Below are 25,938 nucleotides of genomic sequence, written 5' to 3' on the forward strand. Positions count from 1 at the left end.
TAGAGAATTAGATAGATATAGAATATAGATACAGAATTCAAGGTTGGTGGTTAATTTTTTCTTTGAACACTAAAGATTTCTTTTCAGTCTCTCCTTATGTATATTTTTGACAAGAAGTTTATTATATAATCTTAACTGTTCCTCTACAAACAAAGTGATTTTCTTTTCCCTGCTGAATTCTTTCAAGAATTTCTCTTTGTCTTTGGTTTTTAGCGGTTTGAATATGGTATTTAGGTATAATTTTCTTTTTTTAACATTTATCTTATTTGGTGTTCTCTGAGTCTCCCAGATAGGTGGTTTGGTATCTGTCATTAATTTGGGGAAGTTAGGGCGCCCGGCTAGCTCAGTCGGTAGAGCATGAGACTCTTAATTTGGGGAAGTTCTCAGCCATTATCACTTCAGATATTTTTTTTCTGCTCCATTGTCTCTTTGTTCTCCCTCTGGTATTTCATTTAGACATATGTTCTACTTTTTGAGTGTCCCAAAAGTTTTGGATGTTCTGGTTTTTGGTGGTGGTGTTTTTGTTTGTTCGTGTTTTTTTTTCCCCATTCTTCTTCTTTTCATTTCAGTTTGGGACCTATCTTCAGACTAACTGATTCTTTCTCAGCCAATGGGCTCTACTGATGAGCCCATTGAAGACATTCTTCTTTTCTGTTAACTGTGTTTTTTATTTGAAGTGTTTTGATTTGATTCTTTGGAGTTCTGTCTCTTTGCTTATTCATCTGTTCATATATGTTATCTACCTTTTTCATTAGAGCCCTAAGCCTATTAATCATAGTTAATTCACATTTCCTATCCCATAATTCCAATATCTGTGTCATAAGGTATTGCTCTGATGGTTGTTCATTTCTTCAGACTGTTTGTGGTGTGTTTTTCCCTTTTGGCATACCTTATAATTAATTTGTTGTTGAAAGTTAGGCATCTTGCTTCAGGTAATGGAAACTGAGGTAAATAGAGCTCTAGTGTGAGGATTTACATTAATCCAGGGAGGAACTGGTTTGTGTTTAATGTTTATTATAGCCGTAGATACCAGAGGTTTCATATTTCCTTGTTGTACTTGATTTGTTGGCCTTTCCTCTTGACTTTGGAACTTTCCTATATTCTGTTCCTCAGAGTGTTTCTCATAGTTCTTTTACCTGTAACCCATTGTTACTTTCCTTGAGCCTCATTGTGTGGTATTAAGATATGGACAAGGAGGACTATTTTATGATTAAGTCTCAGATTTTAAATGGCCTTATGGCTCATGACTGTGACCATCACAAGTGGTAGAGCTTTCCCCCCTACTTCCTGTTCCCTTCCTTGCTGATAGTGTTTCCACTCTGTTCCTTAAAGCCCTTCCTGTGCTGACTGTAGGTTGTTATATTCTGACCTCTCTTTGCCCATCCACCCCACCCCCCAGCCCACCCAGCACCTCTTAGGTGAAACAGGAAACCTGTAATTTGGAGGGTAGAACTTCCCATTCTCTAGCTGGAATAAGGTTTCAAAATGGTGCTCTAGCAAATTCTTTTCTTCTGGAAAGTAGGCCTTTGTTATAGAAAATGCTCTGGGCATTTTTCACAACTGTTACTCCCCCCACCCCCTTGTACAGGAGATCTTTTTTGGATCCTCATGGTGAGAACCTGGTGGAGTTTCTAGAAAGAAAACCCACAAAAAATATAGCATCATCAGTAAGACTGTGGCCTCCAGGAATTTCTTATTCTTACAGTAGTCCACCTCCAGCAATTCATCAAAATTACCATTTAAGTGTTCCTGTCAGTTTATATCTCCAGTGACTTTGACTTCACATAAACAGATCTTGGTTGCTATATCTCTGTGGCTGCACTGTCTCTCCGGATTTGAGGGTGGCACTCTGACTTGTAATCTTAGTTCTCTGAAGAATCCAAGAGAAGTTGTTCATTTTAAGTTTATTTCTTTTTTAATTTTGTCTAGCTTTTTCCTGGACAAAAATGGTGACTTTCAAGCTCTTTACATGCCAGGACTGAAAACAGATATCTCTCCTGTCTATATTTTTAATTTCTAAGATCTCTAAATGTTTTATAAATAATGGGCTCTTCTTGTTTTATGGCATTCAGGCCTCTAACATTTTCTTTTTTCCTAAGTTTTTATTTAAATTCCAGTTAACATACAGTGTAGTATTAGTTTCAGGTGTACAATATGGGGATTCAATTTTTTCATCCAACACTCAGTGCTCATCATAACAAGTACACTCCTTAATCCTCATCACGTATTTCATCCATCCCCTACCCACTTCCCCACCCCTGATAAAAAGAAAAAAAACTCTCAAAAACACATTTAACATCTTTTTTTTTTTTTTTTAAAGATTCTATGTATTTCCTTGAGAGAGAGAAAGTGCACAAGCTTGGGGTGGGGGTCACAGGGAGAGGGAAAAGCAGACTCCTCTCCGAGCACAGAGCCCATGCAGGGCTTGATCCCAGGACCCTGGGATCATGACCTGAGCTGAAGGCAGATGATTAATGACTGAGCCACCCACCCACCCCGATCTTTAACATCTTTTAAAGTTTTCTGACATTTGCTTTTTCTGTTCTCTTGGTTATTATTTCCTTTATTGAATTTTGTGCCTCTTTTTCATTTGTAAATTCCAAATGCCTTAGCTTTCTAGACATATTTATCTTTATCCTTGCTTGCTTGTTATTTACCTATGTAGTCTATTCATGAAAGTTTGCCCTAAGTACTCTTTTGGGAAAAGGGTTTTAGGTGCAGGGTAACACCTGGGCATGTATGACTCAGTATAAGCAGAAGGTGTGAAACATTTGACCCAGGTATCTCGAAGATTGTTTTTTACTTAATTGCCCATGTGTTTTCTCATGTCTTTAGTCTGTGAAACATGTCTGGGCTTGCTCTTATCTGCTCTTTTGAAAAATGTTTTCTTCTTTTGTCAGATGGGGCTGTAGATTTACTGTATTTTTTTGTTTTCACCAAACCACTTCCTATTTTTTAAGAAGTCCTCAACATTTTAATTTTAATGATGGCATCTTTTATTATCCAAGTGTTTTTTCCTGCAATTTCAAGATTTTTTTTTTTAAGATTATATTTATTTATTTGACAGAGCAATCACAAGTAGGCAGAAAGGCAGGCAGAGAGAGAGAGAAGGAAGCAGGCTCCCTGCTGAGCAGAGAGCCCGATGTGGGGCTCCATCCCAGGACCCTGGGATCATAACCTGAGCCGAAGGCAGAGGCTTTAACCCACTGAGCCACCCAGGCACCCCTCAAGATTTTTTGATTGGAGGAGAAGGCAACTTAACTAGATTTAACTGTTACCATTGTTAATAATAGATTAATATTAATTAAACAGTTACTCTTACAGGATTCCTGAACTGAATTCCAACATGAGGAGAGGTGTCCCTCCCCACAAACACCAAAGTCATTCTTGGACACCAGCAAGGGTGTTCAAGAGTTCAGCTGAACTCTGACACTGCTCAGAGACAGTATCAGATTCCACAGGTTAAGGGCTCAGTCCTACAGTAGTCCTCCCCCACCTCTCCTGATACCACCACCACCTTCAGACATCAGTCCCAAGCCCCACGCTGTCACTTGTGCTTCTGACCATCTGGCTACAGATTACAGTTCCAGTGACCTCCTTGTTAGGTTTAGTTAATTTGCTAGAGTGGCTCACGGAACCTAGGGAAACACATTTACCAGTTTACTAGAGGATATGATACAGTATATGAATCAACAACCAATGAAAACATACATAGGTCAGGGTGCCAAAGGAGCTTCTATCCTCATGGAGCTTGGGGCCTGGCTTGTTGATGTGTGAGAGTTTTTTGGTTCCCCAAGTGTAGAAGCTCCCCCAAAAAGGTAAAAAAGCTGTCTTCATTTTTTTTTAAAGATTTATTTATTCTGGGGGCCCCTGGGTGGCTCAGTGGTTTAAGCCTCTGCCTTCAGCTCAGGTCATGATATCAGCCTCCTGGAATTGAGCTCCACATCGGGCTCTCTGCTCAGTGGGGAGCCAGCTTTCCCCCCTCTCTCTCTGCCTGTCTCTCTGCCTACTTGTGATCTCTCTCTCTCTGTGTCAAATAAATAAATAAAATCTTTTTTGAAAAAAGATTTATTTATTCTGAGAGAGAGCATGCAAGTGGGGGGAAGGACTCAGGGAGAGGGAGAGAAAGAATCCCAGGCAGACTCCCCACTGAGTGTAGAGCCTGATGCAGGGCTTGATCCCATGACTGTAAGATCATGACGTGAGCTGAAACCAAGAGTTGCATGCTCAACCCACTGAGCCACCCAGGTGCCCCTGTCCTCTTGGGTTTTTGTGGAGGCTTCATGATATAGTCATGATTGGCTAAGTCATTGGCCACTGGCTAATTCAACCTTCACCCCTCTTCCCTCCCTAGAAGTGGTGGGAGTTGAGAGGTGGACTGAAAGTTCCAGACCTTTTATCATATGGTTGGTCCTCCTGGCAACCAGCCCCCACCTTTTGATGGGGTCCAGAAGTCACCTTCATTACTAACAAGATACCCATTTTACCTTTATGGCTCTGAAGCGTTTTCAGAAACTTTGAAGACCAGACAGAGTTCTTAAAATATATCCCAGTATGTGCCAGGGAACTTGCTAAATGCCTCTAGTATACTCTCTCTTTTCAACTTTACATCACCACAATAAAATGGATGCTGTTATTTGTATGTCTGCTAAGGAAAAATGAAGTTTAAAAACATTAACCTGCCCAGGATCCCGCAGCTAAATATGTGTCTGAGCCAGGATATAAACCTAGCCTGTCCAACTGACGGACAAACAGATCGTTTATAGGGTAATCCTGTGGATATGTCACTTCTACCCCACCAACCCATTAACTTCAGTTCCTCACCCACCTTATGCTTTTATCACTTAAGTTGTTGCACTCTTAAAATCAGTTCCCTCCTGGGACGCCTGGGTGGCTCTGTTGGTTGGACGACTGCCTTCAGCTCAGGTCATGATCCTGAAGTCCTGGGATCGAGTCCCGCATCAGGCTCCCAGCTCCACGGGGAGTCTGCTTCTCCCTCCGACCTTCTCCTCGCTCATGCTCTCTCTCACTATCTCTCTCTCAAATAAATAAATAAAATCTTTAAAAAAAAAAATCAGTTCCCTCCTACTAGGACCAAATCTTGTACATCTTTCAAGGCCCAGTTTTAAATGCTACCACAGCTGTAGCACTGTTGGCAGTCTTCCACCTGGAATAAATCTCTTACTTTTTACCTCATTTTACATTTATTTGATCTCCTTTCTAGGACTGCCTACTTTTCCTTTAATATAGCCATTAGATGCGTACAGTTCTTCCCTGATAAACTGTAAGGTCACTGGGAAAAGGATTCGTGCCTTTTATTATTTGTGTCCTGTAGCTGTATGATTCCTAGCATTGCCTAACATGTAGCATTTCAGTAAGTATTATTAATAAATAATGTATATTTAGTCAGTTTAATTTTTGTCTTTATAACTGCATCCTTTTAAATAAGTTTCTGCATCAAGGTTGTTGACTTATAAATATTTGTGTGGATTTTATTTAAATATGAATAGGGATCTGGAGCATATCTGTTTTAATCCTGCTGATGGGATTAATATTTATGAATATCTAAGAAATGGAAAGTAGTTTTAGAGCTAATTAGATGGAGACTGGCATCAATAAAAATATCTAAATTTGCATGAAAATTTCAAGGAAATTCAAGATATTTGGGAGTCATTTGCATGCTAAATAAACATTTGATTTCTTCTTTTAGAAGTTAAATAATGTGACTTGTAATATGGAAGATGATTCCCAAATCAAAAGTAGGCAACAGATCATTGTTTCTGTCACATAAACCATGTATCTGCCAAGGTTTTAAAATTCATGTCACAATTTCACAAACCAATTTGGTTGTAAACTATCTTTATTTTTAATAGTACATAGCAATGAGAGTTGTGCCACCTTTTTTCTTTTTTAAAGGTTTTATTTATTTGAGAGAGATAGTGAAAGAGAGTATGGGATTGGAGGGAGAGAAGCAGGCGCCCAACTGAATAGGGAGCCTAATGCAGGGCTCGATCCCAGGACCCTGAGATCATGACCTAAGCCAAAGGCAGAGGCTTCACCCACTGAGCCACCCAGGCGCCCCAGACTTGTGCCACTTCAAACAAGTGATATATTAAGCATAGAATAGCTAAGATTTATTAGCAAGATCATTTTTTCTGTTTCAGAAAATAATAGAATTTGAGAATTCTAAGTTTTACCTATACAACGATTATCTTAAGAATAACCCTTATCATTTTCCAGTGGTAGGACATTTTTTCTCATAAGACATCCCATTTTACTGTTGGATAGAGTTTTATGTTTTAAAAGTTATTCCCTACTTTAAACTGTAATTTTTTTAAAATCTCTACTTTTTAGAGCTTCTTTCTTACCTGTACTTTGAACCTTTAGAATCTATAAAAACCTTAAGATTTTTAACACTGTAATTCTCATGTGGAGCATCCAGCAGAATGAGAGCGTAGGCTGTAGGGCTATAGCTATTTCTTTATAGGAGTCTCCTGAAAGCAGATGTTTATAAAGCAGATTGTGACAGTCTAAGAGGATGCTTAAGCCTAAATCATCATTGTGTAGCATTATTCCTCTGCTTTGGTTTTCTTAATTCAATATCATTATATTTGAAATTTCAAAATAGTCATGAAATTGTATTAGTTTGAGAAAGGGGAAGAAATCTGTCTTTTTCTTATGCTTCTCACTTAAAAGCTTCCATGAAATATGCCTAATCTGTTGAGAGACACCATTGGGAACAACCAGGCGCAGCTTTGAGCTCATTGTAACTGCCACATATTTTTCAGTGGCTCCTTTATGTGATAGATTACTCTCAGGAGCAAACAATTTGCAGCTCTTCTCACATTCTGTTAGTTTTTATTTTTAATAAAGTGCTATGATTAATAGCCTAATGTAATTGTTGTTTCCCCGTTGAGTGTAAATACTTCATTTGAATGTCTTTAATCTGAAGGAACAGTTGTTTTATTGGACTCTTGTTGTTTTTCTGTGCTTCTCAAGGTTTTTTGATTGCTTTCTTTGGGCTATTTATAGTGGGAGGAGAAAATGAACTTCTCTATCAGAATTGTGGAGTAGGGCCCAGTAGAGAAATGTTAAGGATGAATACTGACATGCTTGAACATTCATAAATATATTTTTATGATAATTTTAGAATGGGACAAGCATCTAGTGCAATTCTGATTGATTTTCCAGTGGCAATTATGAAAATACCTTGTCTCTTTGGACTACTGGTATTCTGATGATACTACATTATAGATGCTTTCCGAAATGTCAGTGTGCTTTCACCAAGTTCTTTGTTTTGTCATTGTTGTTTTGGGGAGGTTGATTTTTAAATTTTTTTTATTTTTGCAAATTAAAGTATAAGGTAAGACAAAGTAGAAAGGAACTATTGAAAAGTTGAGAAATTATGCATCTAGTTCTTACAAGAATCTGGTGCTCCACTCATCAATAGACAGTGATTCATTGTTCTTTCCCTTGAAGTGGTGATAGCCTTCAGCCTGGTCATTCCTACATCCACTCTCAGGAGCCTGGCTGGGAGCAGAAGTGTAGCAAACACTTCTGTGTAACCACAGAGCAATTTTCCTTTTGTTCAGAAATCCAGAATTTCAGGTCAGGCTTCTTTGGCACTAACCACTGAGTGCTTCATTAGCTCTAACCAGAAGCCGGCTACATTTGTTAATAGTGTAGTAGGGTAAGAATTCAATACTGATAAGAAAATTTGAAAGCTTATCTTGTGACATTGAGTATTGAATGCATCTGACTTTTATTAGGAAAATAAGTTGGGTGAAACTTTTACAAAATAGAGAAAAATAGTTTAATAGCATATGTGTTAAGTAGCATATGTGTACTTACATATAAACAGACATCATTCTGGTCTTTTTTTGGCCAATAAGGGTATTACTTTTACTTTGTCTTAGAATTTAGGGAGAGCTGCTTGTTTTTGTATTTTTGAAAGTCTTTCTTTTCGGGGCCCCTGGGTGACTCAGTTGTTAAGTGTCTGCCTTTGGCTTAGGTCATGATCCCAGGTCCTGAGAGCGAGTTCCTCAGCGGGCTCCCTGCTCTGTGGGGGGCCTGTTTCTCCCTCCTCCACTCCGCCTGCTTGTGTTCCTTCTCTAGCTGTGTCTCTCCCTGACAAACAAATAAATAAAATCTTTAAAAACAATATTGAAAGCTCTGTTTATATGGAGACTTTTAAAAAACTTCTCAAATAATTTTAGAATTGCAAAAGTGTCACAACGAGCAGAGAAAGCCTTGTAGTATACTCGTCACCCAACTTCATCTAATGTTACCATCTTAAATAATTATGATATAATAAACAAAACTAATAAAACCACAAACTTCATTCTGATTTTACCAGTGTTTCCATTAATGTCTTTTTTCGGTTCCAGGATCTGAAAGTATCCAGTTTTGGAACCCACATTGCATTTAGTTGTCACGTGTCCTTAGTCTCTTCAGTCTGTGGCTGTTCTTTTGTCTTTAATTCCCTTGACACTTAGGAAGAGTATTGGTCAAGTATTTTGTATAATCTCAATTTTCATTTTGTTTGGAATTTTTTCATGATTACATTAGGTTAATGGATTACATTAAGGTTATGGATTTTTTTGGACAAATATTACAGAATTGATGTGCCCTTTTCAACACTTCCATATCAGGGATATATATCTTGTTATTTGATAATGTCAGCTTGATCATGTGGTTAAGGTGGTGTCGGTCGGATTTCTCCCTTGTGAAGTTGTTTTTCTTTTTGTAATTAATAGATACTTTCGGAGATACACTGTGAGGCTGTACAAATATCCTATTTTCCCTTAAACTTTTAGGGGTGAAGCTTTTAAGTTGCTGGGCTTTATTATGGAATAATTGGGTAGTCATTCTTTTCTGTTATTGTTACTACCAGACAGCAGTATTTGTCAGTCTTCTCAGCTGCTCAGCTTATCCTGAGAGGAATGCTTCACTCTCCTACTTGGTGATAGGAAGCTTGGTTGCCAGCCTTCTGGAACTTGCTGGGGAGAGTGATAGGGAGTTTCACATTTCAGTATGTGGTCTTAATCTCCTCTGAGATTGGTCACCTCTGAGCCCAGAGCCTCTCTGATTTAGTTTCTCCTGAGTATAAATCTCTTGTCTCTAGGGGTGAGGCGGAGGTTTAAGAGCTCCTAATTCCTGTCCTCCACATCATTCCTGTCTCCTGAAGTGCTCACAGTTCCTCACGGTCAGTTGGTTGGAGTCTCCTCACTCTGTCCCTCTTGGTGTACCTGAAACAACTCTGCTCCATTAATTGTCCACTTTTTTTTTTTTTGCTTGTATTTTGGGTTGGGATTACAGATACCTCTTAGTTTTGTCCAAATGGAGTTTGTGTTCGTATTTCTTGTTGTTTGGGGGTATTATAAAGTGGTGTACCCAGAAATGTATTTAGCCATCTGTCCTAAAACCAAAGCCAAGATAGGTTTTCAGAAGACTATTTGGCAACATCTCTGAAGCGTTCAGATGCACAAGTCTTTGGGTCAGCATTTCACTTCTAGGAACTCATCTTACAGAATTATTTACACATGTGCACAAAGATAACATGTATAGGAAAATTTACAGAAACATTGTCTATAGCAGCCAAAATAAATAAATAATGGAATCAGCCTAAATGTAAGTCCTAATAAGGGGACGATTAAAGTGTGATATTTTTGTATTATAGACTAGTATGCATCAGTCGGGACTAGTGAGGTTTGTTTATGTATACTGATGTGGGAAACTCTTAAAGACATATTCCACCATAGAGCAATTCTCAGAGCAGCATTTTTGGTATCATTTTATTCTCATATTTTTTTGTGTATATATATAAGTACATAATTGAAAAGAAAAATATTTGGAAGAGTATAAGCCAGACGTTTTAACAGTGGTATTTTGGGAATGATGAAAAGTAGAACTTTAATCCTCTTGCTTTTTCTACTTCTTTATTGTATACATTACTTCTGAACATGATAAAAAGGTGAGGACTTAAAAAAATTAATTACTTCTGTAACAGGCTTATTACATTTTGGTTTTTAAACAAAAATATGAAATAGACTGCCTACAAAAGTAGCTGAACAATGACTGGTTTTCAGACAGCCTCTCTCTTTTCTTTAATTAAAGATTTTATTTATTTATTCGACAGAGAGAGACACAGTGAGAGAAGGAACACAGTCGGGGCAGAGGGAGAGGGAGGAGCGTGCTTCCTGATGAGCAGGGAGCCCAGTGCAGGGCTCAGTCCTAGGACCCTGAGATCATGACCTGAGCTGAAGGGAGATGCTTAATGGCTGAGGCACCCAGGTGCCCCCAGAGTCTCTTTAAAGAACTCTGCCAGACACTATCTCAGGTATCATTGAGGATCGCCCAAACTGGGCTACTGTTTGGGAAAAGAGATTTCACGATCATATAGGAATGGGAAATTCTAGGTTAACAAACTGAACAAGTTTTTCTCCTGTAGAATTGCTGGGAGTCTTTAACATGCTAAAATGTATGGCGGATCTGCACAGTCTCACAAATGTAATTGTTCTCTCTCTGTCTCTTTTTTTATGGCATACTTGTTAACATCTTCCAAAAGAAATGCTCTGTGGAACTATATTTTTGTTGACATTGCTATTATGTTTAGAGCAATAAAGGTCCATGTTAATTTAACCAGTTTTGAACAATGATTTTGAATAATTCTGCATGAACATTCCTAGGAAACAATCACTTTAGTATATTCTTTTATGCAAAGAAATGAAAGGATAGAAAGATAGAAATTTTTCCCAAGATACCTTCAAAATCTTCTGAACTCCTTCAAAAGGTGAGAAAGAAGTTTTAAAATACTGTGTTTTCAAAGGAAGATTATGAAAAAGGAACAAAATTTGGATTTCAAAAGAAAACTTTAATGTGCCTACTCACAGCTCACTTGGCTGGTATGAGTGGGTGTCAAATTAGGATAATTGGATCCACTTAACTGAGGGCAACATGCCCAGCACAGAACTTAATGATCTCTACCTAGAAACTGTTTCACATGCATAGATGGATTGGTTAAACTCATAATTATAAACTACTAAAAGTGACACTTCATCAATCATGAATCTAATGTATGATTAAAACCAGATCTATCAACCACAATGTAGCTAGAGTTGGAAAGTGATTTATTAGAAAAATGAAAATAGTTCTGATGATTTCCTCAAGGAGCACCAGGAAGAATACAGTCCTTCTTTAGGGTCTCACACAGATCCTTTCAGTTGGTTCTACTTCAAAGCCTATCAAGGTCTTTAGGTTTTGGCGAAAGTGCTGTATGAAGCTGCTGCCAAGGGTTTGGGCAGCAGGTCAGAGCTCATAGCATTTTTGATGTTTGGATTTTGAAAGTTTAATAACTTTTCTCAGACATATTTCCCAGTTATGTTTGGCTTGATTCAGATTTATGTGGTCCTGGTTGCTCCAAATACAGTAGCAGTGTGCCTATAGGTACCAAAGCTGAACCGTCCATTCCTGTTAGTAGCCAAGCAGACCTCGAGCACAGCATGCAGGACCCTGACCTCTGCACTGGGGTGTTTGGACTTCATTCTGTAGGTAGTTTTGGGGAGTGATGTGTTCAGATCTTTTATTTTCAGGAGGCAAAAGAGAAAGGGAGCAGCATAATTCTTTTTTATTATTATTATTTCAGTTAGCCAACATATAGGACATCATTACAGCACATCATTAGTTTTTGATACATGTTCAACAATTCATTAGTTGTGTATAACACCCAGTGCTGATCATAATATGTCATAACTCTTAATATAATAAGACTTAAGAAAAAACACCAAGGTTTCACTTATGCTTTGGGACCCTTGATGACTAATTGGTATTTGTAAAAACATTGAGTAATTTCTGGATACTTCATTTTTGTGAAGACTTCAGATTAGATTAGTTGTAAATTCAGGTGTTTTGAGCCACAGGAATGTCCTAGGGTTCTGTAACTTGCTATTGTAACTCTAACTGTCTTAACTATACACTGGAGAAAGTATGTTTAGTAGTTCCAACTAGCCAAGTTAAGCCATTTCATTCTTCTTAATTATTTTATTTAAGTATGATTTACATACCATGAAATTCATGCATTGTAAGTGTACATGTCAGTAATTTTTAGTGGATATTTAGAGCTATGTAGTCATCATCAAAAAATAGGTACAAAACATTTCCATCCCCTCCAAAATCATTTATATCTGCTTGCAGTCAGTACCTCCTTTTGCCTCCAACCACAGAGAATCAAAAATGATTTGCTTTCTGTCGCTTATAAACGTGCCTTTTGTAGTTCTTTTACATAAAAATGAAATCATGTAATATGTAGTCTTTTGCAACTGGTTCTTTCATTTAGGGTAATATTTTTGAAATCATCCACATTGTGGCATCTATCAGTATCTTCTATATTTTTATTGCTGAGTAATATCTTTTATAGAGATATACCTCAATGAATCGTTGAACACTACATCAAAAACGAATGGTGTACTATATGTTGGCTAACTGAACATAATAAAAAAAGATGTATACCTGATAGTGTTTGCCTGTTTACCAGTGGGTGGACACTTGGATTGTTTCTAGCTTTAAAGTATTCTGAATACTGATACTGTGAACATTTGTGTAAAAATCTTTGTATGGACATTTTTCATTTCTCTTGGGTAGATTCCTAGGAGTAAAATTCCTGGGTTGTATGCAAAGTCCATGTTTAACTTTTTAAGAAACTACTAGTAAAACTCTCTTTTCACAGATGACATAACCTTATATGTATAGAAAATCATAAGGAATTCACAAACTATTAGAACTAATAAATGAGTTCAGCAAGAGTCAGCATCCATATACAAAAATCATTTGTATTTCTGTACACTTAACAGTGAGTGATCTGAGATTAAAATGAAAGTAATTTCATTTATGATACTGTCAATAAGAATAAAACACTTTGGAGTAAAATAACCAAAGAAGTGTAAAACTTAACATTTTTGAAAGAAATTAAAGATCTAAATAATAAAAGACAATTTGTGTTCATCAGTTAGAAGACTTAATACGTTCCCACCAAAAACGTATGAGGATTCCAGTTCCTCACTGCCCTCACTAACACTTATCAGTACTGTGTTGGTACAAAACTCAGAACCCTTTTTGATTATATACATTCTAGTGAGTGTGTGGTAGTATGTCATTGTGGTCTTAATTTACATATCCTTAATGACTAATGATGTTGCACTCATCATGAGTTTATTAGCTGTTCTTATGTTTTCTTTGATAAAATGACTGAGTTTTTTGCCCACTTTTAAATTGTGGTGGTGTTCTGATTGATTTATAAGAGTTCATTTTATCTTCTGGTCCTGAATTACATGTTCAAGTCCTTTATCAGATGTATGATTCAGAAATATTTTCTGCCAGTCTGTGGCTTGTCTTGTCATTTACTTAATTGTGTTTTTCTTAAAGTGCAGAAGTTTTTATTTTTAATAGAATGCAGTTTATCAGTTCTTTTCTTTTATGTCTTATGCTTCTGTTGTCATCTCTAAGAATGTTTTTCTAACCCAAGACATGAAGACTTCCTCCTATATTTTCTTCTGGAAGTTTTAATTCTTCCATTAAGTCTGTGAGGCATTTGGAGTTAATTTTTGCTTGTGGTGCTAAGTGAAGATCTAAGTTCATTACTTTGCATATGGATATATAGTCGTAGTTGCACCAATTGTTGAAAAGACTGTTCTTCCCACATTAAAATTTCTTGACATGACCACAAACTTACGGGTTTATTTATGGGCTCTTGGTTTTCTTCCATTGATCTTTTTTTTTTTTGTAGGCCCCAATATTTATTATTATATTCTGAAGACATAAAATTACTTATCAATGAATATAATTCAAAAAAAGACAATATAGGAAAAAATGTTTCTACATGCTAATCCTCAATTTTTCTACCTATTTTTTTTTCCATTTTATTTTCAAAAAAACAGTATTCATTATTTTTTCACCACACCCAGTGCTCCATGCAAGCCGTGCCCTCTATAATACCCACCACCTGGTAGCCCAACCTCCCACCCCCCCGCCACTTCAAACCCCTCAGACTGTTTTTCAGAATCCATAGTCTCTCATGGTTCACCTCCCCTTCCAATTTACCCAAATTCCCTACTCCTCTCTAACGCCCCTTGTCCTCCATGCTATTGGTTATGCTCCACAAATGAGTGAAACCGTATTATATTGATTTTTGGATATCAAACTAGTCTTGGACTCCTGTGATAAATCCTGCTTGGTCATGTTGTATAACCCTTCTAATGTGTTACCAAATATGGTTTGCTAGTATTTCATTAAGAGTTATTGTATCTGCAATCATGAGGGATATTTATCTATAGTTTCTTTGACTTTGATATTAGAGTAGTATTGGCCTCACAGAGTGAGCTGGAAGTGTTTCTCTTCTGTTTTCTGAAAGACTTGTAAAGGATTAGTATTATTTCTTATTTTAAATATTTGATACCATTTACCAGTGAAGCTGTCTGGACTTGGACTTGTCTGTGTGGGAATATTTTTTTTAAGATTTTATTTATTTATTTGTCAGAGAGAATGAGCACAGGCAGACAGAGTGGCAGGCAGAGGCAGAGGGAGAAGTAGGCTCCCTGCTGAGCAAGGAGCCCGATGCAGGACTCAATCCAAGGACACCAGGAACATGACCCAAGCCGAAGGCAGCTGCTTAACCAACTGAGCCACCCAGGTGTCCCTGTGCAGGAGTATTTTTAATTACTAGTCAAATGTCTCTATTTTTGTATAGATCTACCCAGATTTCATGTTTTTTTGTAAGTAGGTTTGGTAATTTTTGTCTTTCTGGGAGTTTTTCTATTTCCTCTGAGTGACCTGATTTATTGGCTTAAATTTGTTTATAATTTTACTTTGTAACTTACCAATCTGTATTGTTGGTCATATTGTTTGTTCTCTGATTCTTGATTTAGGTAACTTATGTGTTCTATTAATTTCTTGTGTCTTTTTTTTTTAACTGGCTAAAATATTATTCAATTTAATTTTTCCTAGCTTTATTGAGGTATGATTGATAAATGGTAATATATTTAAAGTGTACAACATGATGATTTGATATATGTATATATGGTGAAAGGATTCCCACAATCAGGTTAACAGGTTAATTAAAACACCCATCACATTACAGGGTTACTTTTTGTGTGTTTATGAGAATGCTTAAGATCGGGGCACCTGGGTGGCTCAGTGGGTTAAGCCTCTGCCTTCAGCTCTGATCATGATTGTGATCTCTCTCTCTCTCTCTCTCTCTCTGTCAAATAAATAAATAAATCTTAAAAAAAAAAAAAGAATGCTTAAGATCTACACTCTTCACTAAGTAAAAGATTGGGTAATTCATGTGAAGCTTCTTTTTTAATAAAGGTATTAAATTTCCCTTTAGGCATGGCTTCAGCTGCATCCCATAATTTTGAATTTGTTGTGTTTTTATTTTCATTCAGTTAAAGTTTTTTTTTTAATATTTTGTTTATTTATTTGACAGAGATCACAAGTAGGTAGAAAGGCAGGCAGAGAGAGAGGGGGAAGCAGCCTCCCTGCTGAGCAGAGAGCCCCATGTGGGGCTCTATCCCAGGACCCTGGGATCATGACCTGAGCCGAAGGCAGAGGCTAAACCCGCTGAGCCATCCAGGTGCCCCTAAAGATTTTTTTTTTTAATTTTCTTGTGATTTCTTCTTTGATCCTTGGGTTAATAAAGAAGTGAATTGTTTGATTTCCAAAAACTGGGGGTCTCCCCATATTTCTTTGAAGTCGTGTATTTTGGGGCTCTTATTAGATGTATGTGTATATGTTATTAGATGTATATGTAATTTATAATTGATATGTTCAAAGAAAAGATACACAATTTAGTGATAATAATTGGAAATTGTAATATTCTCTCAAAAATGAATTAAAACAATTAGAAAAAGTTAAGAGAATAGAAGACTTAACTCTAACAACCACTTTGCCCTGACTGATTCTCTAGAATCCCCACCCATCAACCACACATACAGGTTTTTTTCAAGCACATACAAAACAATCTCCAGCATAGACCATATGCTGGGATGTAAAACAAGTCTCAGGAAATTTTAAAAGACTGCAGCCATACAATGTGTGTGCCTGATCACAACAGAACGAAATCAGATATCCGCCGCAGGCCTGTTCTTTGGGGCTTGCTGTGGAAGTGGTGGATTCTTCAAGCTCAGGGGTCTTCTCCTGTAGCAACCTGCTGCATGGGTATACATCCGTCCAGGGCCTTTGCTTTGCCTTTGTGCAGCTTGGGAGCTGATGAAAACAAACAAGAAACTCTAGCTATTGCCGTTGCCTTGAGTAATAAAGTTTGTCTCTGATGCAAGACTTGTGTTTCTGCCAGCGCCCGTGACGCATAATAGCCTGTCTCTTTAGCTCATCAGTAAGGTAATCGCAGACCTGTGTGTTTCCTGACAGTTTTCTTTAGTTCCTGGAACATATTTTTAACAGTTGCTTTGAAGACTTTGTTAAATCTAATATCCAGAGACCCCCTGAGACCTTTTGTATTGACTCTGTTTTTTACACTAGCCTCTGAGTATAGGCCACACTTCGTTTCTTTGTATGTGTCTTCATTTTTTGTTGAATATTGGGTATTTGGGATAGCGTATTGTAGCAGCTGTGGGTTCTGACTCCTCCTCCCCTCCCCCAGAGCTGTTCTTGTCTTGTTGTGGACTAAGCTTTCTTGGACTAAATCCTTGACATCCATCTTCCCCACACTGCAACACTGATGTTTCTCCTTAGCTTTTTTTTTTTTTTTTTTAATTTGTTTTTATCCTTAAGCCTGGCTTTTAGGGGTAACCCTTGTGTCTGTATGGATTAGTGTGTAGCCAAAGATCAGAAGTTGTGCTCAGACCCCTCAAGCCAGTAGCCTTCTACTCTGAGCTGATGGATCTGGTGTGGTTCAGGGCATGCATTCAAACTGGAGGTCATTTTTTAGTCTGCCTCAGCTTTTGTTTTCTGCGGGGCTCCCTCACTGGTCCTCTGAATACACACATAGGTTCTGCTAGCCAGAGATATGTGGGTCCCTAGGACCCACTGCTGGCTCTGCTGCACGTCCTTATGGCCTTTGAGCCCTCTTAGTGTTCTTCACTTTCCCAGACTCCCTCTTAAATCCTGCCAATCTGTCGTCCACTGTTTGCTCCAGAAGATCACAGCCTCCAGCTGGCAGAGACCCTGGCCCTTCCTATTCCCTTGCCACTGAGATTACACTCCAACTCACCATACTCACATCAGTGAGCCGTCTGACAGCCACGGCAAGACCACCAGCTTCCAAGGGCCTGCTCTGCTCTGTTGACAACTGCTCCCGCAGAGCTGGGGAGCTTGGAGCAGCTGCAGGCGGGAATGGTGCCCACTTGCTGCTTTTACCTGAACTGCAGTAATTTTCACAAATAAATACTTCTTGGTTTGTTGTATGCCTTTGGCCAGTTTCCAGTCTTTGACAGTTTTGTCCAGCCTTGTAGTGGTTTTTGGGAAGAACATCTGTTGACATCCTCAAATGGTCATGCTAGAAGTCTGAAGTCCCAATCTGTATCATTTGCTGTTGATCCTGGTGACTGTGTGTTGGATTCTCTGGGGTCACATGAGACTTCCCTTACCCGCCCAACTAGAACCTGGAACAGCAGAAAAAGAACCAGCTTGGGGAAAGTGGGTGTAAAACACTAGGACCAGAATGGACATGCATTTTTCCCATAGTTAATTAGGAATCATTTACGATGACCTGGCATTATTAATACTTTTATTCTAGGTATAACTGATAAAATACACTTGCAAAGCTAATGATTATATAACATAATTATATAGTTATTTATATGTGCTTTGAATCAACTAGAAAGATTAAAATATCGTGTATGATGATATTCTAGCAACACTGGTCTCCATTGCACCAACATTCTCTCTGAATTTTCTTCCACTTATTAATTCAATAAATACACATTTGTTGATTATGTAGGGTATACATAGGCACAATAAGTGATGCCAAGAGGAGGCAGGTACAGATTTTGTCCTCAAGGAGCTTAGAGGTTAGCATGATTCATCATGAACATGAAAAATACACATGGGAGTGCTGATGCCTTTGAGGACTTAGAGATGTGTGCTCTAGGTCCGTAGGCTAACTAAAGTTTCCCTGTCTGACGATTATCACCCATTACATCTGTCCCCTGGTCCTTCCTGCTTACATTCCCCTCTGGTTGCCTTTATACTTACCTTCTTCTCTTTTTCATCCATTCAAGTGAATTGTGGTGATAATGTGTACCTAGTGCTTCCCACATGCCTTTTCTTACTGATGTTCATGTGGTTCTCATCAGCCCGGGATGTGGTTAGGGAGTATTTCCAGTTCATACACAAGGTAACTGAGATCAGAGAAACTAAGTGACTTGCCCAGCTTCACGTTATTAGGAAGTGGCAGAGTCAAGTTTTGAACACAGGGTCTTTGTGCTTGAAATCCTGGGCTTTTCCCAGTATGCTATACTGCCTCTCACGTTAACGAATTTCCTCTCTACTCCAGCCAGCAGATAGGTGGGAAACACCTAGCTTAGTAAGTCAGGTCAGACTTGGAAGTGGATTTTCCTTAGTGTGTTTCTGGATAGGCACACAAATGAGGCAACAAAGCAGGACTGTGTTGAAACAGTTTGAACTGTTTCCCTCTAAGGGTTTTTAGTGACTTAATTTTATAATCAGAGATTCATATTTCCAGTGGCTTCTTACACATTTTTCTGGCAGATATTGGACCATTACTCTGGATCCAGCATGTTCAGAACCAAATTTGCCATCTCTCCGTCAGTCTCTAGTCTCTTTTAATGTTGCGGTTCTCCATGAGTGACACCACCAACCAACCACACGTTCTCCCAAGCCAGAAACCTGGGAGTCTTTGATTCCTTTCTAACCTTCACCCCCCACCTCCAATCCTGTCGTTCCCACCCTACATCATGGGGCTGCTGTGTGAATGACCGACATCATTGATGAAAAAGAACTCTGAAAGCTGTGAAGGAGGTATTTTCTCTGAAGCAACATATCTGTCGAAGCATCAGGAATAAGCATGAGACCTTACTGGCCATTCACATGTAACTTTCTTACAACATGGACACTTGGGTCAGTGGAGTGTGGACTTGTGTCTTCCAGGACTTCATAATCTTATATTCTGATGGCACTCTGTATTTTTTAGTGTACTTTCTCATGAGGAGAGGAAAATAGAGAGTGAGTGAGTTGCCCACTGTGGCACCGCCTGAGTAGAACTCGTGTTGGCTAAACATGGAAGCCTCTGGAACTGAAAACCAGTGTTGATTTTAACAATCCGTCATTTACTGTCTGTGACCTAGGATGAGCGATTTAGCTCTTTTAAATGTCAGTCTCTACATAGAGGACAGAAATAAAATGACTGCTTTTTTCATAGAATTGTTGTTAGGATTCGGGGCATCCACATGAAGAGCCAGAGTGCGATGTAGAAATGGTAGCTGTTGGATGACTCTTGCCCCTCCCCCACTGAAGTAACGACTTCAGCTTGGTCCTCTCTGTACTCCCTTAGAGAACTTACTTGGTCTGGCAGAGTTAGTGGACTGCCTCACTTTAGATCCCCTCAGTTCACAGGCCTTTCCCGGAGGTTATTGACCTACAGTTTCACTGAAAATTAGGTCCAGAATTTTCATGTTTTCCTCTCTGCCTCTCTTCTACTAATTTTCCCATTAAGGTTATCACACAACTCATTCGAACTCCTTTAGTTAAAAATTGTGAGATTACACTTCTACTCTCTGGCCCCAAGATGCAGGAGATTCTGGGTTCAGTACTGAGAAAATCCGAAATGTCCAGCAGCAGAGTGAACTTCCTTACGGAGTAACACAGTTACCCATGACTGCAAGTGTACAAATGGAGACTTCTGATGAGCGGGGCTCTGACCTCCCGCCGCTTCATCTCCGTCTACTTCCTGAGTCTGCAGGCCGTGCTAGTATATACTGCAGGGAGCACTGTATCGAACAGATCAGCTTCCTAGAAGTACTGTGGTTTTGGAATTCTTGATTCATGTTTTTATGTTTTGGTGGTTAAATGAATTGAAAAAGGTAGCAAATGAAATATTAGTGACTTGAGCAAGGTTGTCAGACTTGCCTGGGTCTTGCCGAATTACAGAGAACAGGGTTTAATATGAGATAAAGTTCAAGATGTGGCTCCTGAGTCTCCCGCGGAGCTGAAGACACCGGCTCTGCAGGGAGGTCATGTCAGCCTGGGCCCGTGTCCAAAGCAACGAGTCTCATCCAGACTGCACATGTTATTCTGTATTTGATAAAGTAGCTGAAAGTACTGGGGTGTTCTCACAGGGGAGACTTCTATGTGCAAAGCTTAATAGATGTTGCGTGCTGCTTTTGGAATTAAAGAAAATTACTTGGTCACTGCTGTGTCCTTCTGTGAGATGTTTTATTCTCAGCCGTCACCCTCCCTGTCCCCTGCTCACAACCATGATAGTGACCAGAAAGTCCACTTGCTCTACAATGATGTGTCTGAATAGTGCCCATTAGTTTTCAGTAATTAACCCCCGGCCTGCATGTTAGCCTTCAGTTTAATGGCCTTTTTTATGTTCATTCATTTTATTTTATTTCCCATCGTGGTTTTGTTTATTTCTTTTTTGTTTTTGTTTTTTCTGTTCTCTTTTTTAAAACCGTCGTGGTTTGCCCTTCATATTCCCCAATGTTTGCACATGACAAGATGTTGCCATCCCAACATTACCTCCCACTTCACTGACCAGTGCCACTACTGACCATCTAGCACCAGCCACAACGGGACCACTGCCTTCAGCTCCTCGGGATGTCGTGGCCTCCCTGGTCTCTACCCGCTTCATCAAATTGACGTGGCGCACACCTGCATCAGATCCTCATGGAGACAACCTTACCTACTCTGTCTTCTACACCAAGGAGGGGATTGCTAGGTAAGTGTCCATGTCCGGAGTCGGTTGGTTGCGTCTTGGTCAATCCCAGGCCAGTCATGCTCACCCTGGCTCCTTTTGTGCAGAATCTGTACCAGTTTTTGGTCCAGAAAAAATGATCACAAAGATGCATATTTCCCAATTTTAGGTCATTAAAATTTATCCCAATCAGACCGAAGTCCTGGTATTCATTCTTTCCTGCATCTCTGGAACAACTTGGGGCATGGGTGTGGTATAGATAGAGATGTTTAGGTGGAAGTATTGGTATATAGCTAGGCTCCTCTCTTTTCATACGGTTCGGTCAGCACAGCCACTAGGACATGGTTTACTTAGAACATTCAGATTCTGGAAATTGAGGTGGACTTAACTGAGAGCAGAAATCGTAAATGCATACTTGCCTGTGCCCATATGTGGATGTGGGCTGCTAGCTCGCGGGGGAGTCTCCTGGATGACACAAGAGTGATAGTAGCTTATTTCTTTAACTGCATTTTCATTAAGTTCCTCTCCATCTCCACCTCTTTCAGGAGCTCACATTGCTTCTTCATCACTTACCGGACATTGTCCAGAATCCCCAGGTCACTTTACTCATCACCCAGCTTTGTGGCGTCTGTCCAGCCTTCCGCCTCTCTCCTCCCACTTTACTTCCCTTTCTGATGAAGCTTGTCTGATTCCTGTCCTGTGTGCTGTCTTTCTCCCAGTGTGTTCTCCTCAGTCACTTCACCCCTTCCCAGCTGAAGTCAGTTTATGGCCCAGATTAAGCCCCAGGACACCCGCACACATTTTTCTCTACCTTTCTCAGCAGATACAGCCTTTCTCTTTATGTGTTCATGCCACTAATATTGGCACTTAATTATGATAACACGTGATCTCTTACTGCCATAAGTTGTTACTCTTCTGCTATTTTATTTTTATCTGTGTTGTTTTCCCAACCCAATTATAAAACCTTCGGGAGAAACTTGCCACACGCTATGTATTCTTAGCATTGCCAAGTAGATTTCTTCAGACCAAAATAAGAAAGCAAAAATACCTGTTTGGGTTAGGGCCCTTGAGCATGCAATAAAGCTTGTGTCTCTCCCAGGGTGCTTACATCTGATAAGGTTTGTATTTAATAACTAGACTGTCGAGTTCCACAAGGATCGGAACCTCCATCAAAACCACTTGATTTAACCCTCTTGAGAAGTCTGTGTGACCTCATTTGAGCCAGATAGATGGAGCTACTCACAGAATAGTGTTTTTTCTGAACATTGTACCAGATGTCTTGGGAATTATAAAGATAAAGAAACATAGTTCTAGGGACGCCTGGGTGGCGCAGTTGGTTGGACGACTGCCTCCGGCTCAGGGCGTGATCCTGGAGTCCCGGGATCGAGTCCCACATCAGGCTCCCAGCTCCATGGGGAGTCTGCTTCGCTCTCTGACCTTCTCCTCGCTCATTCTCTCTCTCACTGTCTCTCTCTCTCAAATAAATAAAATAAAATCTTTAAAAAAAAAAAAAAAGAAACATAGTTCTAGACACAGAAAGGCAAGACATTACTCCCAAATGGCATCTGTGTTAAAATGTCTCCAGTAATCTTTCACATCTCACTGCTAATTCTGTAGTATTTCACAGAAGGAAAGAACACCTAGTAATTCCTCAGATTAACAAACTTCTTTCCACTCCGGTTCCTTTGCCTTTGCTGTTCCTTCTATCAGAAATGTATTTCCCTCACAAACAACTGTTTTTAGCTTTGCATCTGTCATCTTCAGATCATACCTCCATAGGCCTTCCTTGAAGACCCCCCCCCAATTTAGCCCCCTTCAGGCCTATCACACAGTGGTGTTCTGGAGCCAGTTTGTTCCCAAGCCAGTTTTTAAAGTTTCAGGAAATTTTACAGACCCGATGACAACATGGTAGCTCAAAACAGGGCATGGCATGAGTATTTACTGGGACAAGTATTACAAACCAGGGCTGGTTATTAAACATTTACCAGAAGACCACTGCTGTCACATCACCCTGTTCTGGGTGGTTTTCTGTTTTGTTTTGTTTGGCTTTTATTTTGTTTTCACAATGCTTTAACACTCTGCAGTCTTCTCTTTTAATTAACCTATTTCTTATGTCTGTCTTACTCAACAGAGTATCACCGGCACCTGGAACAGGGCCTAGCATATAGTAGGACTAAATAATTACTTGTTAAATAATAAATTCATTTCAATCAATGGAAAAATAATAGCTTATTCAAGAAATCATGTTGAGATAATTAACTCCATTTTGTGGAAAGAATGGAAGTTATATCTCTGTCTTATGTATAACAATAAATTATAGGCAGATTAAGAGATTGTAAGGCTCATAAAGGTATTAGAAGAAAATGCAGAAACTGTTTTATCACTTGAGTGTGAAAGGCCTTTTAACAGAAGACAGGAAATCCAGAAGCCACAACAGGAGAGATCGACAAAGTTTATTACATAACAGTGTAAAGTTTCACGTGATAAAATATCATAAACAAAAGCTATCAAGTGATGAGCTGGGAAAAAGTTTGTAACATTTATAAAACATTGTGCTGCTATCTAGTCTATATAAAGAGCACCTACAAATCATAAGAAAAAGACAGTGTCCCAAGAGGTGAGTGGTACAAATAGATTGATTAGCAGAGGTTAATGGAAAACCCATTAAAGTTAAAAAAGGTTTTTTCTGTTGCTCATGGTCTTGGAGATACAAAATAATACAAAAAGTGAAACTTCTTTACTTTTAAGGCTGCAGAAATTTTAAGTTGATAATATCTAGTGTTAAGCAAGTTAAAATAATGGGAAGAAATCCGCTCTAGGCTTTTGGTGGCAATATAAGAGTAGCCCTTGGAGAAAGTGATTTGGCATATTTTTTTTTTTACCTTCTTAATGCACACATCCATCAATAACAATAACCCAACAATAACACTTCTAGATGTTCTATAGAAAACAGATCTACAGGGCACCTGGGTGGCTCAGTTTGTTAAGCAACTGCCTTCGGCTCAGGTCATGATCCTGGAGTCCCGGGATGGAGTCCCACATCCGGAGTCCCACATCCGGCTCCCTGCTCAGCAGGGAGTCTGCTTCTCGTGCTGACCTCTCTCCTCACATGCACTCCCTCTCATTCTCTCTCTCTCTCAAATAAATAAATAAAACATTAAAAAAGAAAGAAAACAGATCTACATATACATAGGGCACTCATAAAAATGTTTATTCTAACATTATTTGTAAGAATGAAAAAGGAAGGAAAGTCAGTGCCCACTGATAGAGGAATGGGCACGGAATTAATATATGTATATCCATATGAAGGAATTTTTAAATGACATATCTGTATTTTGGTGTGCATGTAAATGCCTAAAACAGTGATTCTCAGCCAGGGACGGTTTGCCCCCATCCCTCAGTGGACACTTCGCCATGTCTGCTGACATTTTGGGGTATTAAAGCTCAGATGAGAGAGGGTGCCTACTGGCATCCAGTGAGTAGAAGCCATAGATGCTGATACACGTCCTGCAGCCCCTTACAACAAAGAATTATCCCACTGAAAGCGCAGTTGTGGTTGAGAAAACCTGACATGAAGAGATCTGGTAAGATACTGGTCAGTTAGGTGTCAGGGAAGGACAGGTTTTGAGGAGAGACAAAATTGGAACGTTTGGATTTTTTAAAACTATATGTAATTTTGTTTTTAATGAGAATCTGTCACTTCGATTTAAAATTAAATTGTCAGGCAGGAAGACAAGGCATGGATGTATAAGGGAAGAGGCGGTACAAGGAGGATCCAATTTAATTTGCGTGTCTGGTGTTTGATGGGTGGGAAAAGTAGGAAAACTTAACTGGCCCATAGAGCTGGTAGGAATTAGTAAGAGATTATAATAAAGTGGAAGCTTGGAGCCAAATGTCATAATGCCAGTAAGAATTTGGACATAATCAGTTAAGAAAGGAGCATTCTAGACTACCTATGATTTTATTAAATGGCTTTTCTTAGTAGTTTATGAGCACTACATAAAGACAAGAAAAATGAAGTCAGGGAGACAAATCTAGTTAATCTAGGCACGTGGTAGGTATGGCCTAGACAAAGGTGAGAGCAGTGACTTGGAGTGGACGGAATAAATCTAGGGAACAGTCAAAGGAAGATTCTTGGAGACTGTCATGTTTTTGTCCTTTCACTTGTGAATGAAGTTTATGATTTCTGAATACAAGCCTTGAAGGAGTAGAAAGAACACTAAGTCAGAAGACTAGACCCTGCTTGTTTTGTAAACAGAATTTAACCTTCATAAGCTTAAGTTTTCTTGTCTAAAAGAAATGAGAGTAGTAAATTTTGTCAAAGATTTAAAATGAGAAATCAGTGTGGGCATGGAGCCACTGCCTGGATTTACAAATCCTACTACTTCCTGCACTTGAAAAATCAGCCACAAGGTGGCACTGTGTGTCTTGGTCATGAGGTGTAATTCTTCCAGGTGCCTGAGTTCCTTGAGATTTCAAAGGGTCCTTTGCCTTTTCAACTAGGAAATGTTCACCCTTTTTTAGTATAAATTTAATACTTTTCTGATATTAGCCACTAAATGGAAAATTCAGAGTAAGTTCTTCTAGAAGTTAATAACATTTTAGAGATGGATGAAGCCCCTTAGCTATCTTAGTTAAGCCCAGGAATTGGCAAGCTACAGACTGTGGGCCACATCAGACTTGTTATTTTTATGACCCAGGAGCTAAGAATATTTTTTTGTGTTTTCAAATCATCACATTTTAATAGATTATATAAGTAGCTACATAATATTTTTCATTTTGTCTCTTAACCTGTAAATATTTACTATCTGGCTCAGAAGGAATTAGCTTGTCAAAACTTAAATGGAGCTCTTAGCACCTGGCCCAGCACTGTCTTAATAGAAAACGTAGCTTTTCCTTTCTGCTTTGACTCTTAGTTTATACATTCTAACCCAAGTTCCATCATAACCTCACACAACTGTGAGAATTGTACTTTTATAACTCACCCTGGGTCTTGTCCTGAAGTCAAAGTTTTTTCTAGACAGGCTCTTGGTTCTGGAACCTCAGTCCAA

General features: G+C 39.0%; 1 protein-coding gene across 8 annotated transcripts in view; it reads left to right on the top strand.

Moving 5' to 3' along the window:
• The window catches only part of NEO1 (neogenin 1), a 238,380-nt gene that overhangs the window by 156,999 nt on the left and 55,443 nt on the right, over positions 1-25,938 (top strand). For 5 of the 8 annotated variants that reach the window (XM_044231480.1, XM_044231487.1, XM_044231483.1 and 2 more), the window contains exon 8: positions 20,692-20,911. In XM_044231480.1, coding sequence (XP_044087415.1) covers positions 20,692-20,911 — 220 coding nt within the window. The remainder of the gene's footprint in view (positions 1-20,691; positions 20,912-25,938) is intronic. The other 3 variants (XM_044231484.1, XM_044231488.1, XM_044231486.1) reach the window with 1 other exon arrangement.

The sequence above is a fragment of the Neovison vison genome, chromosome 13, assembly GCF_020171115.1.
Source record: "Neovison vison isolate M4711 chromosome 13, ASM_NN_V1, whole genome shotgun sequence".
In the NCBI taxonomy this organism is placed as follows: domain Eukaryota; kingdom Metazoa; phylum Chordata; class Mammalia; order Carnivora; family Mustelidae; genus Neogale; species Neogale vison.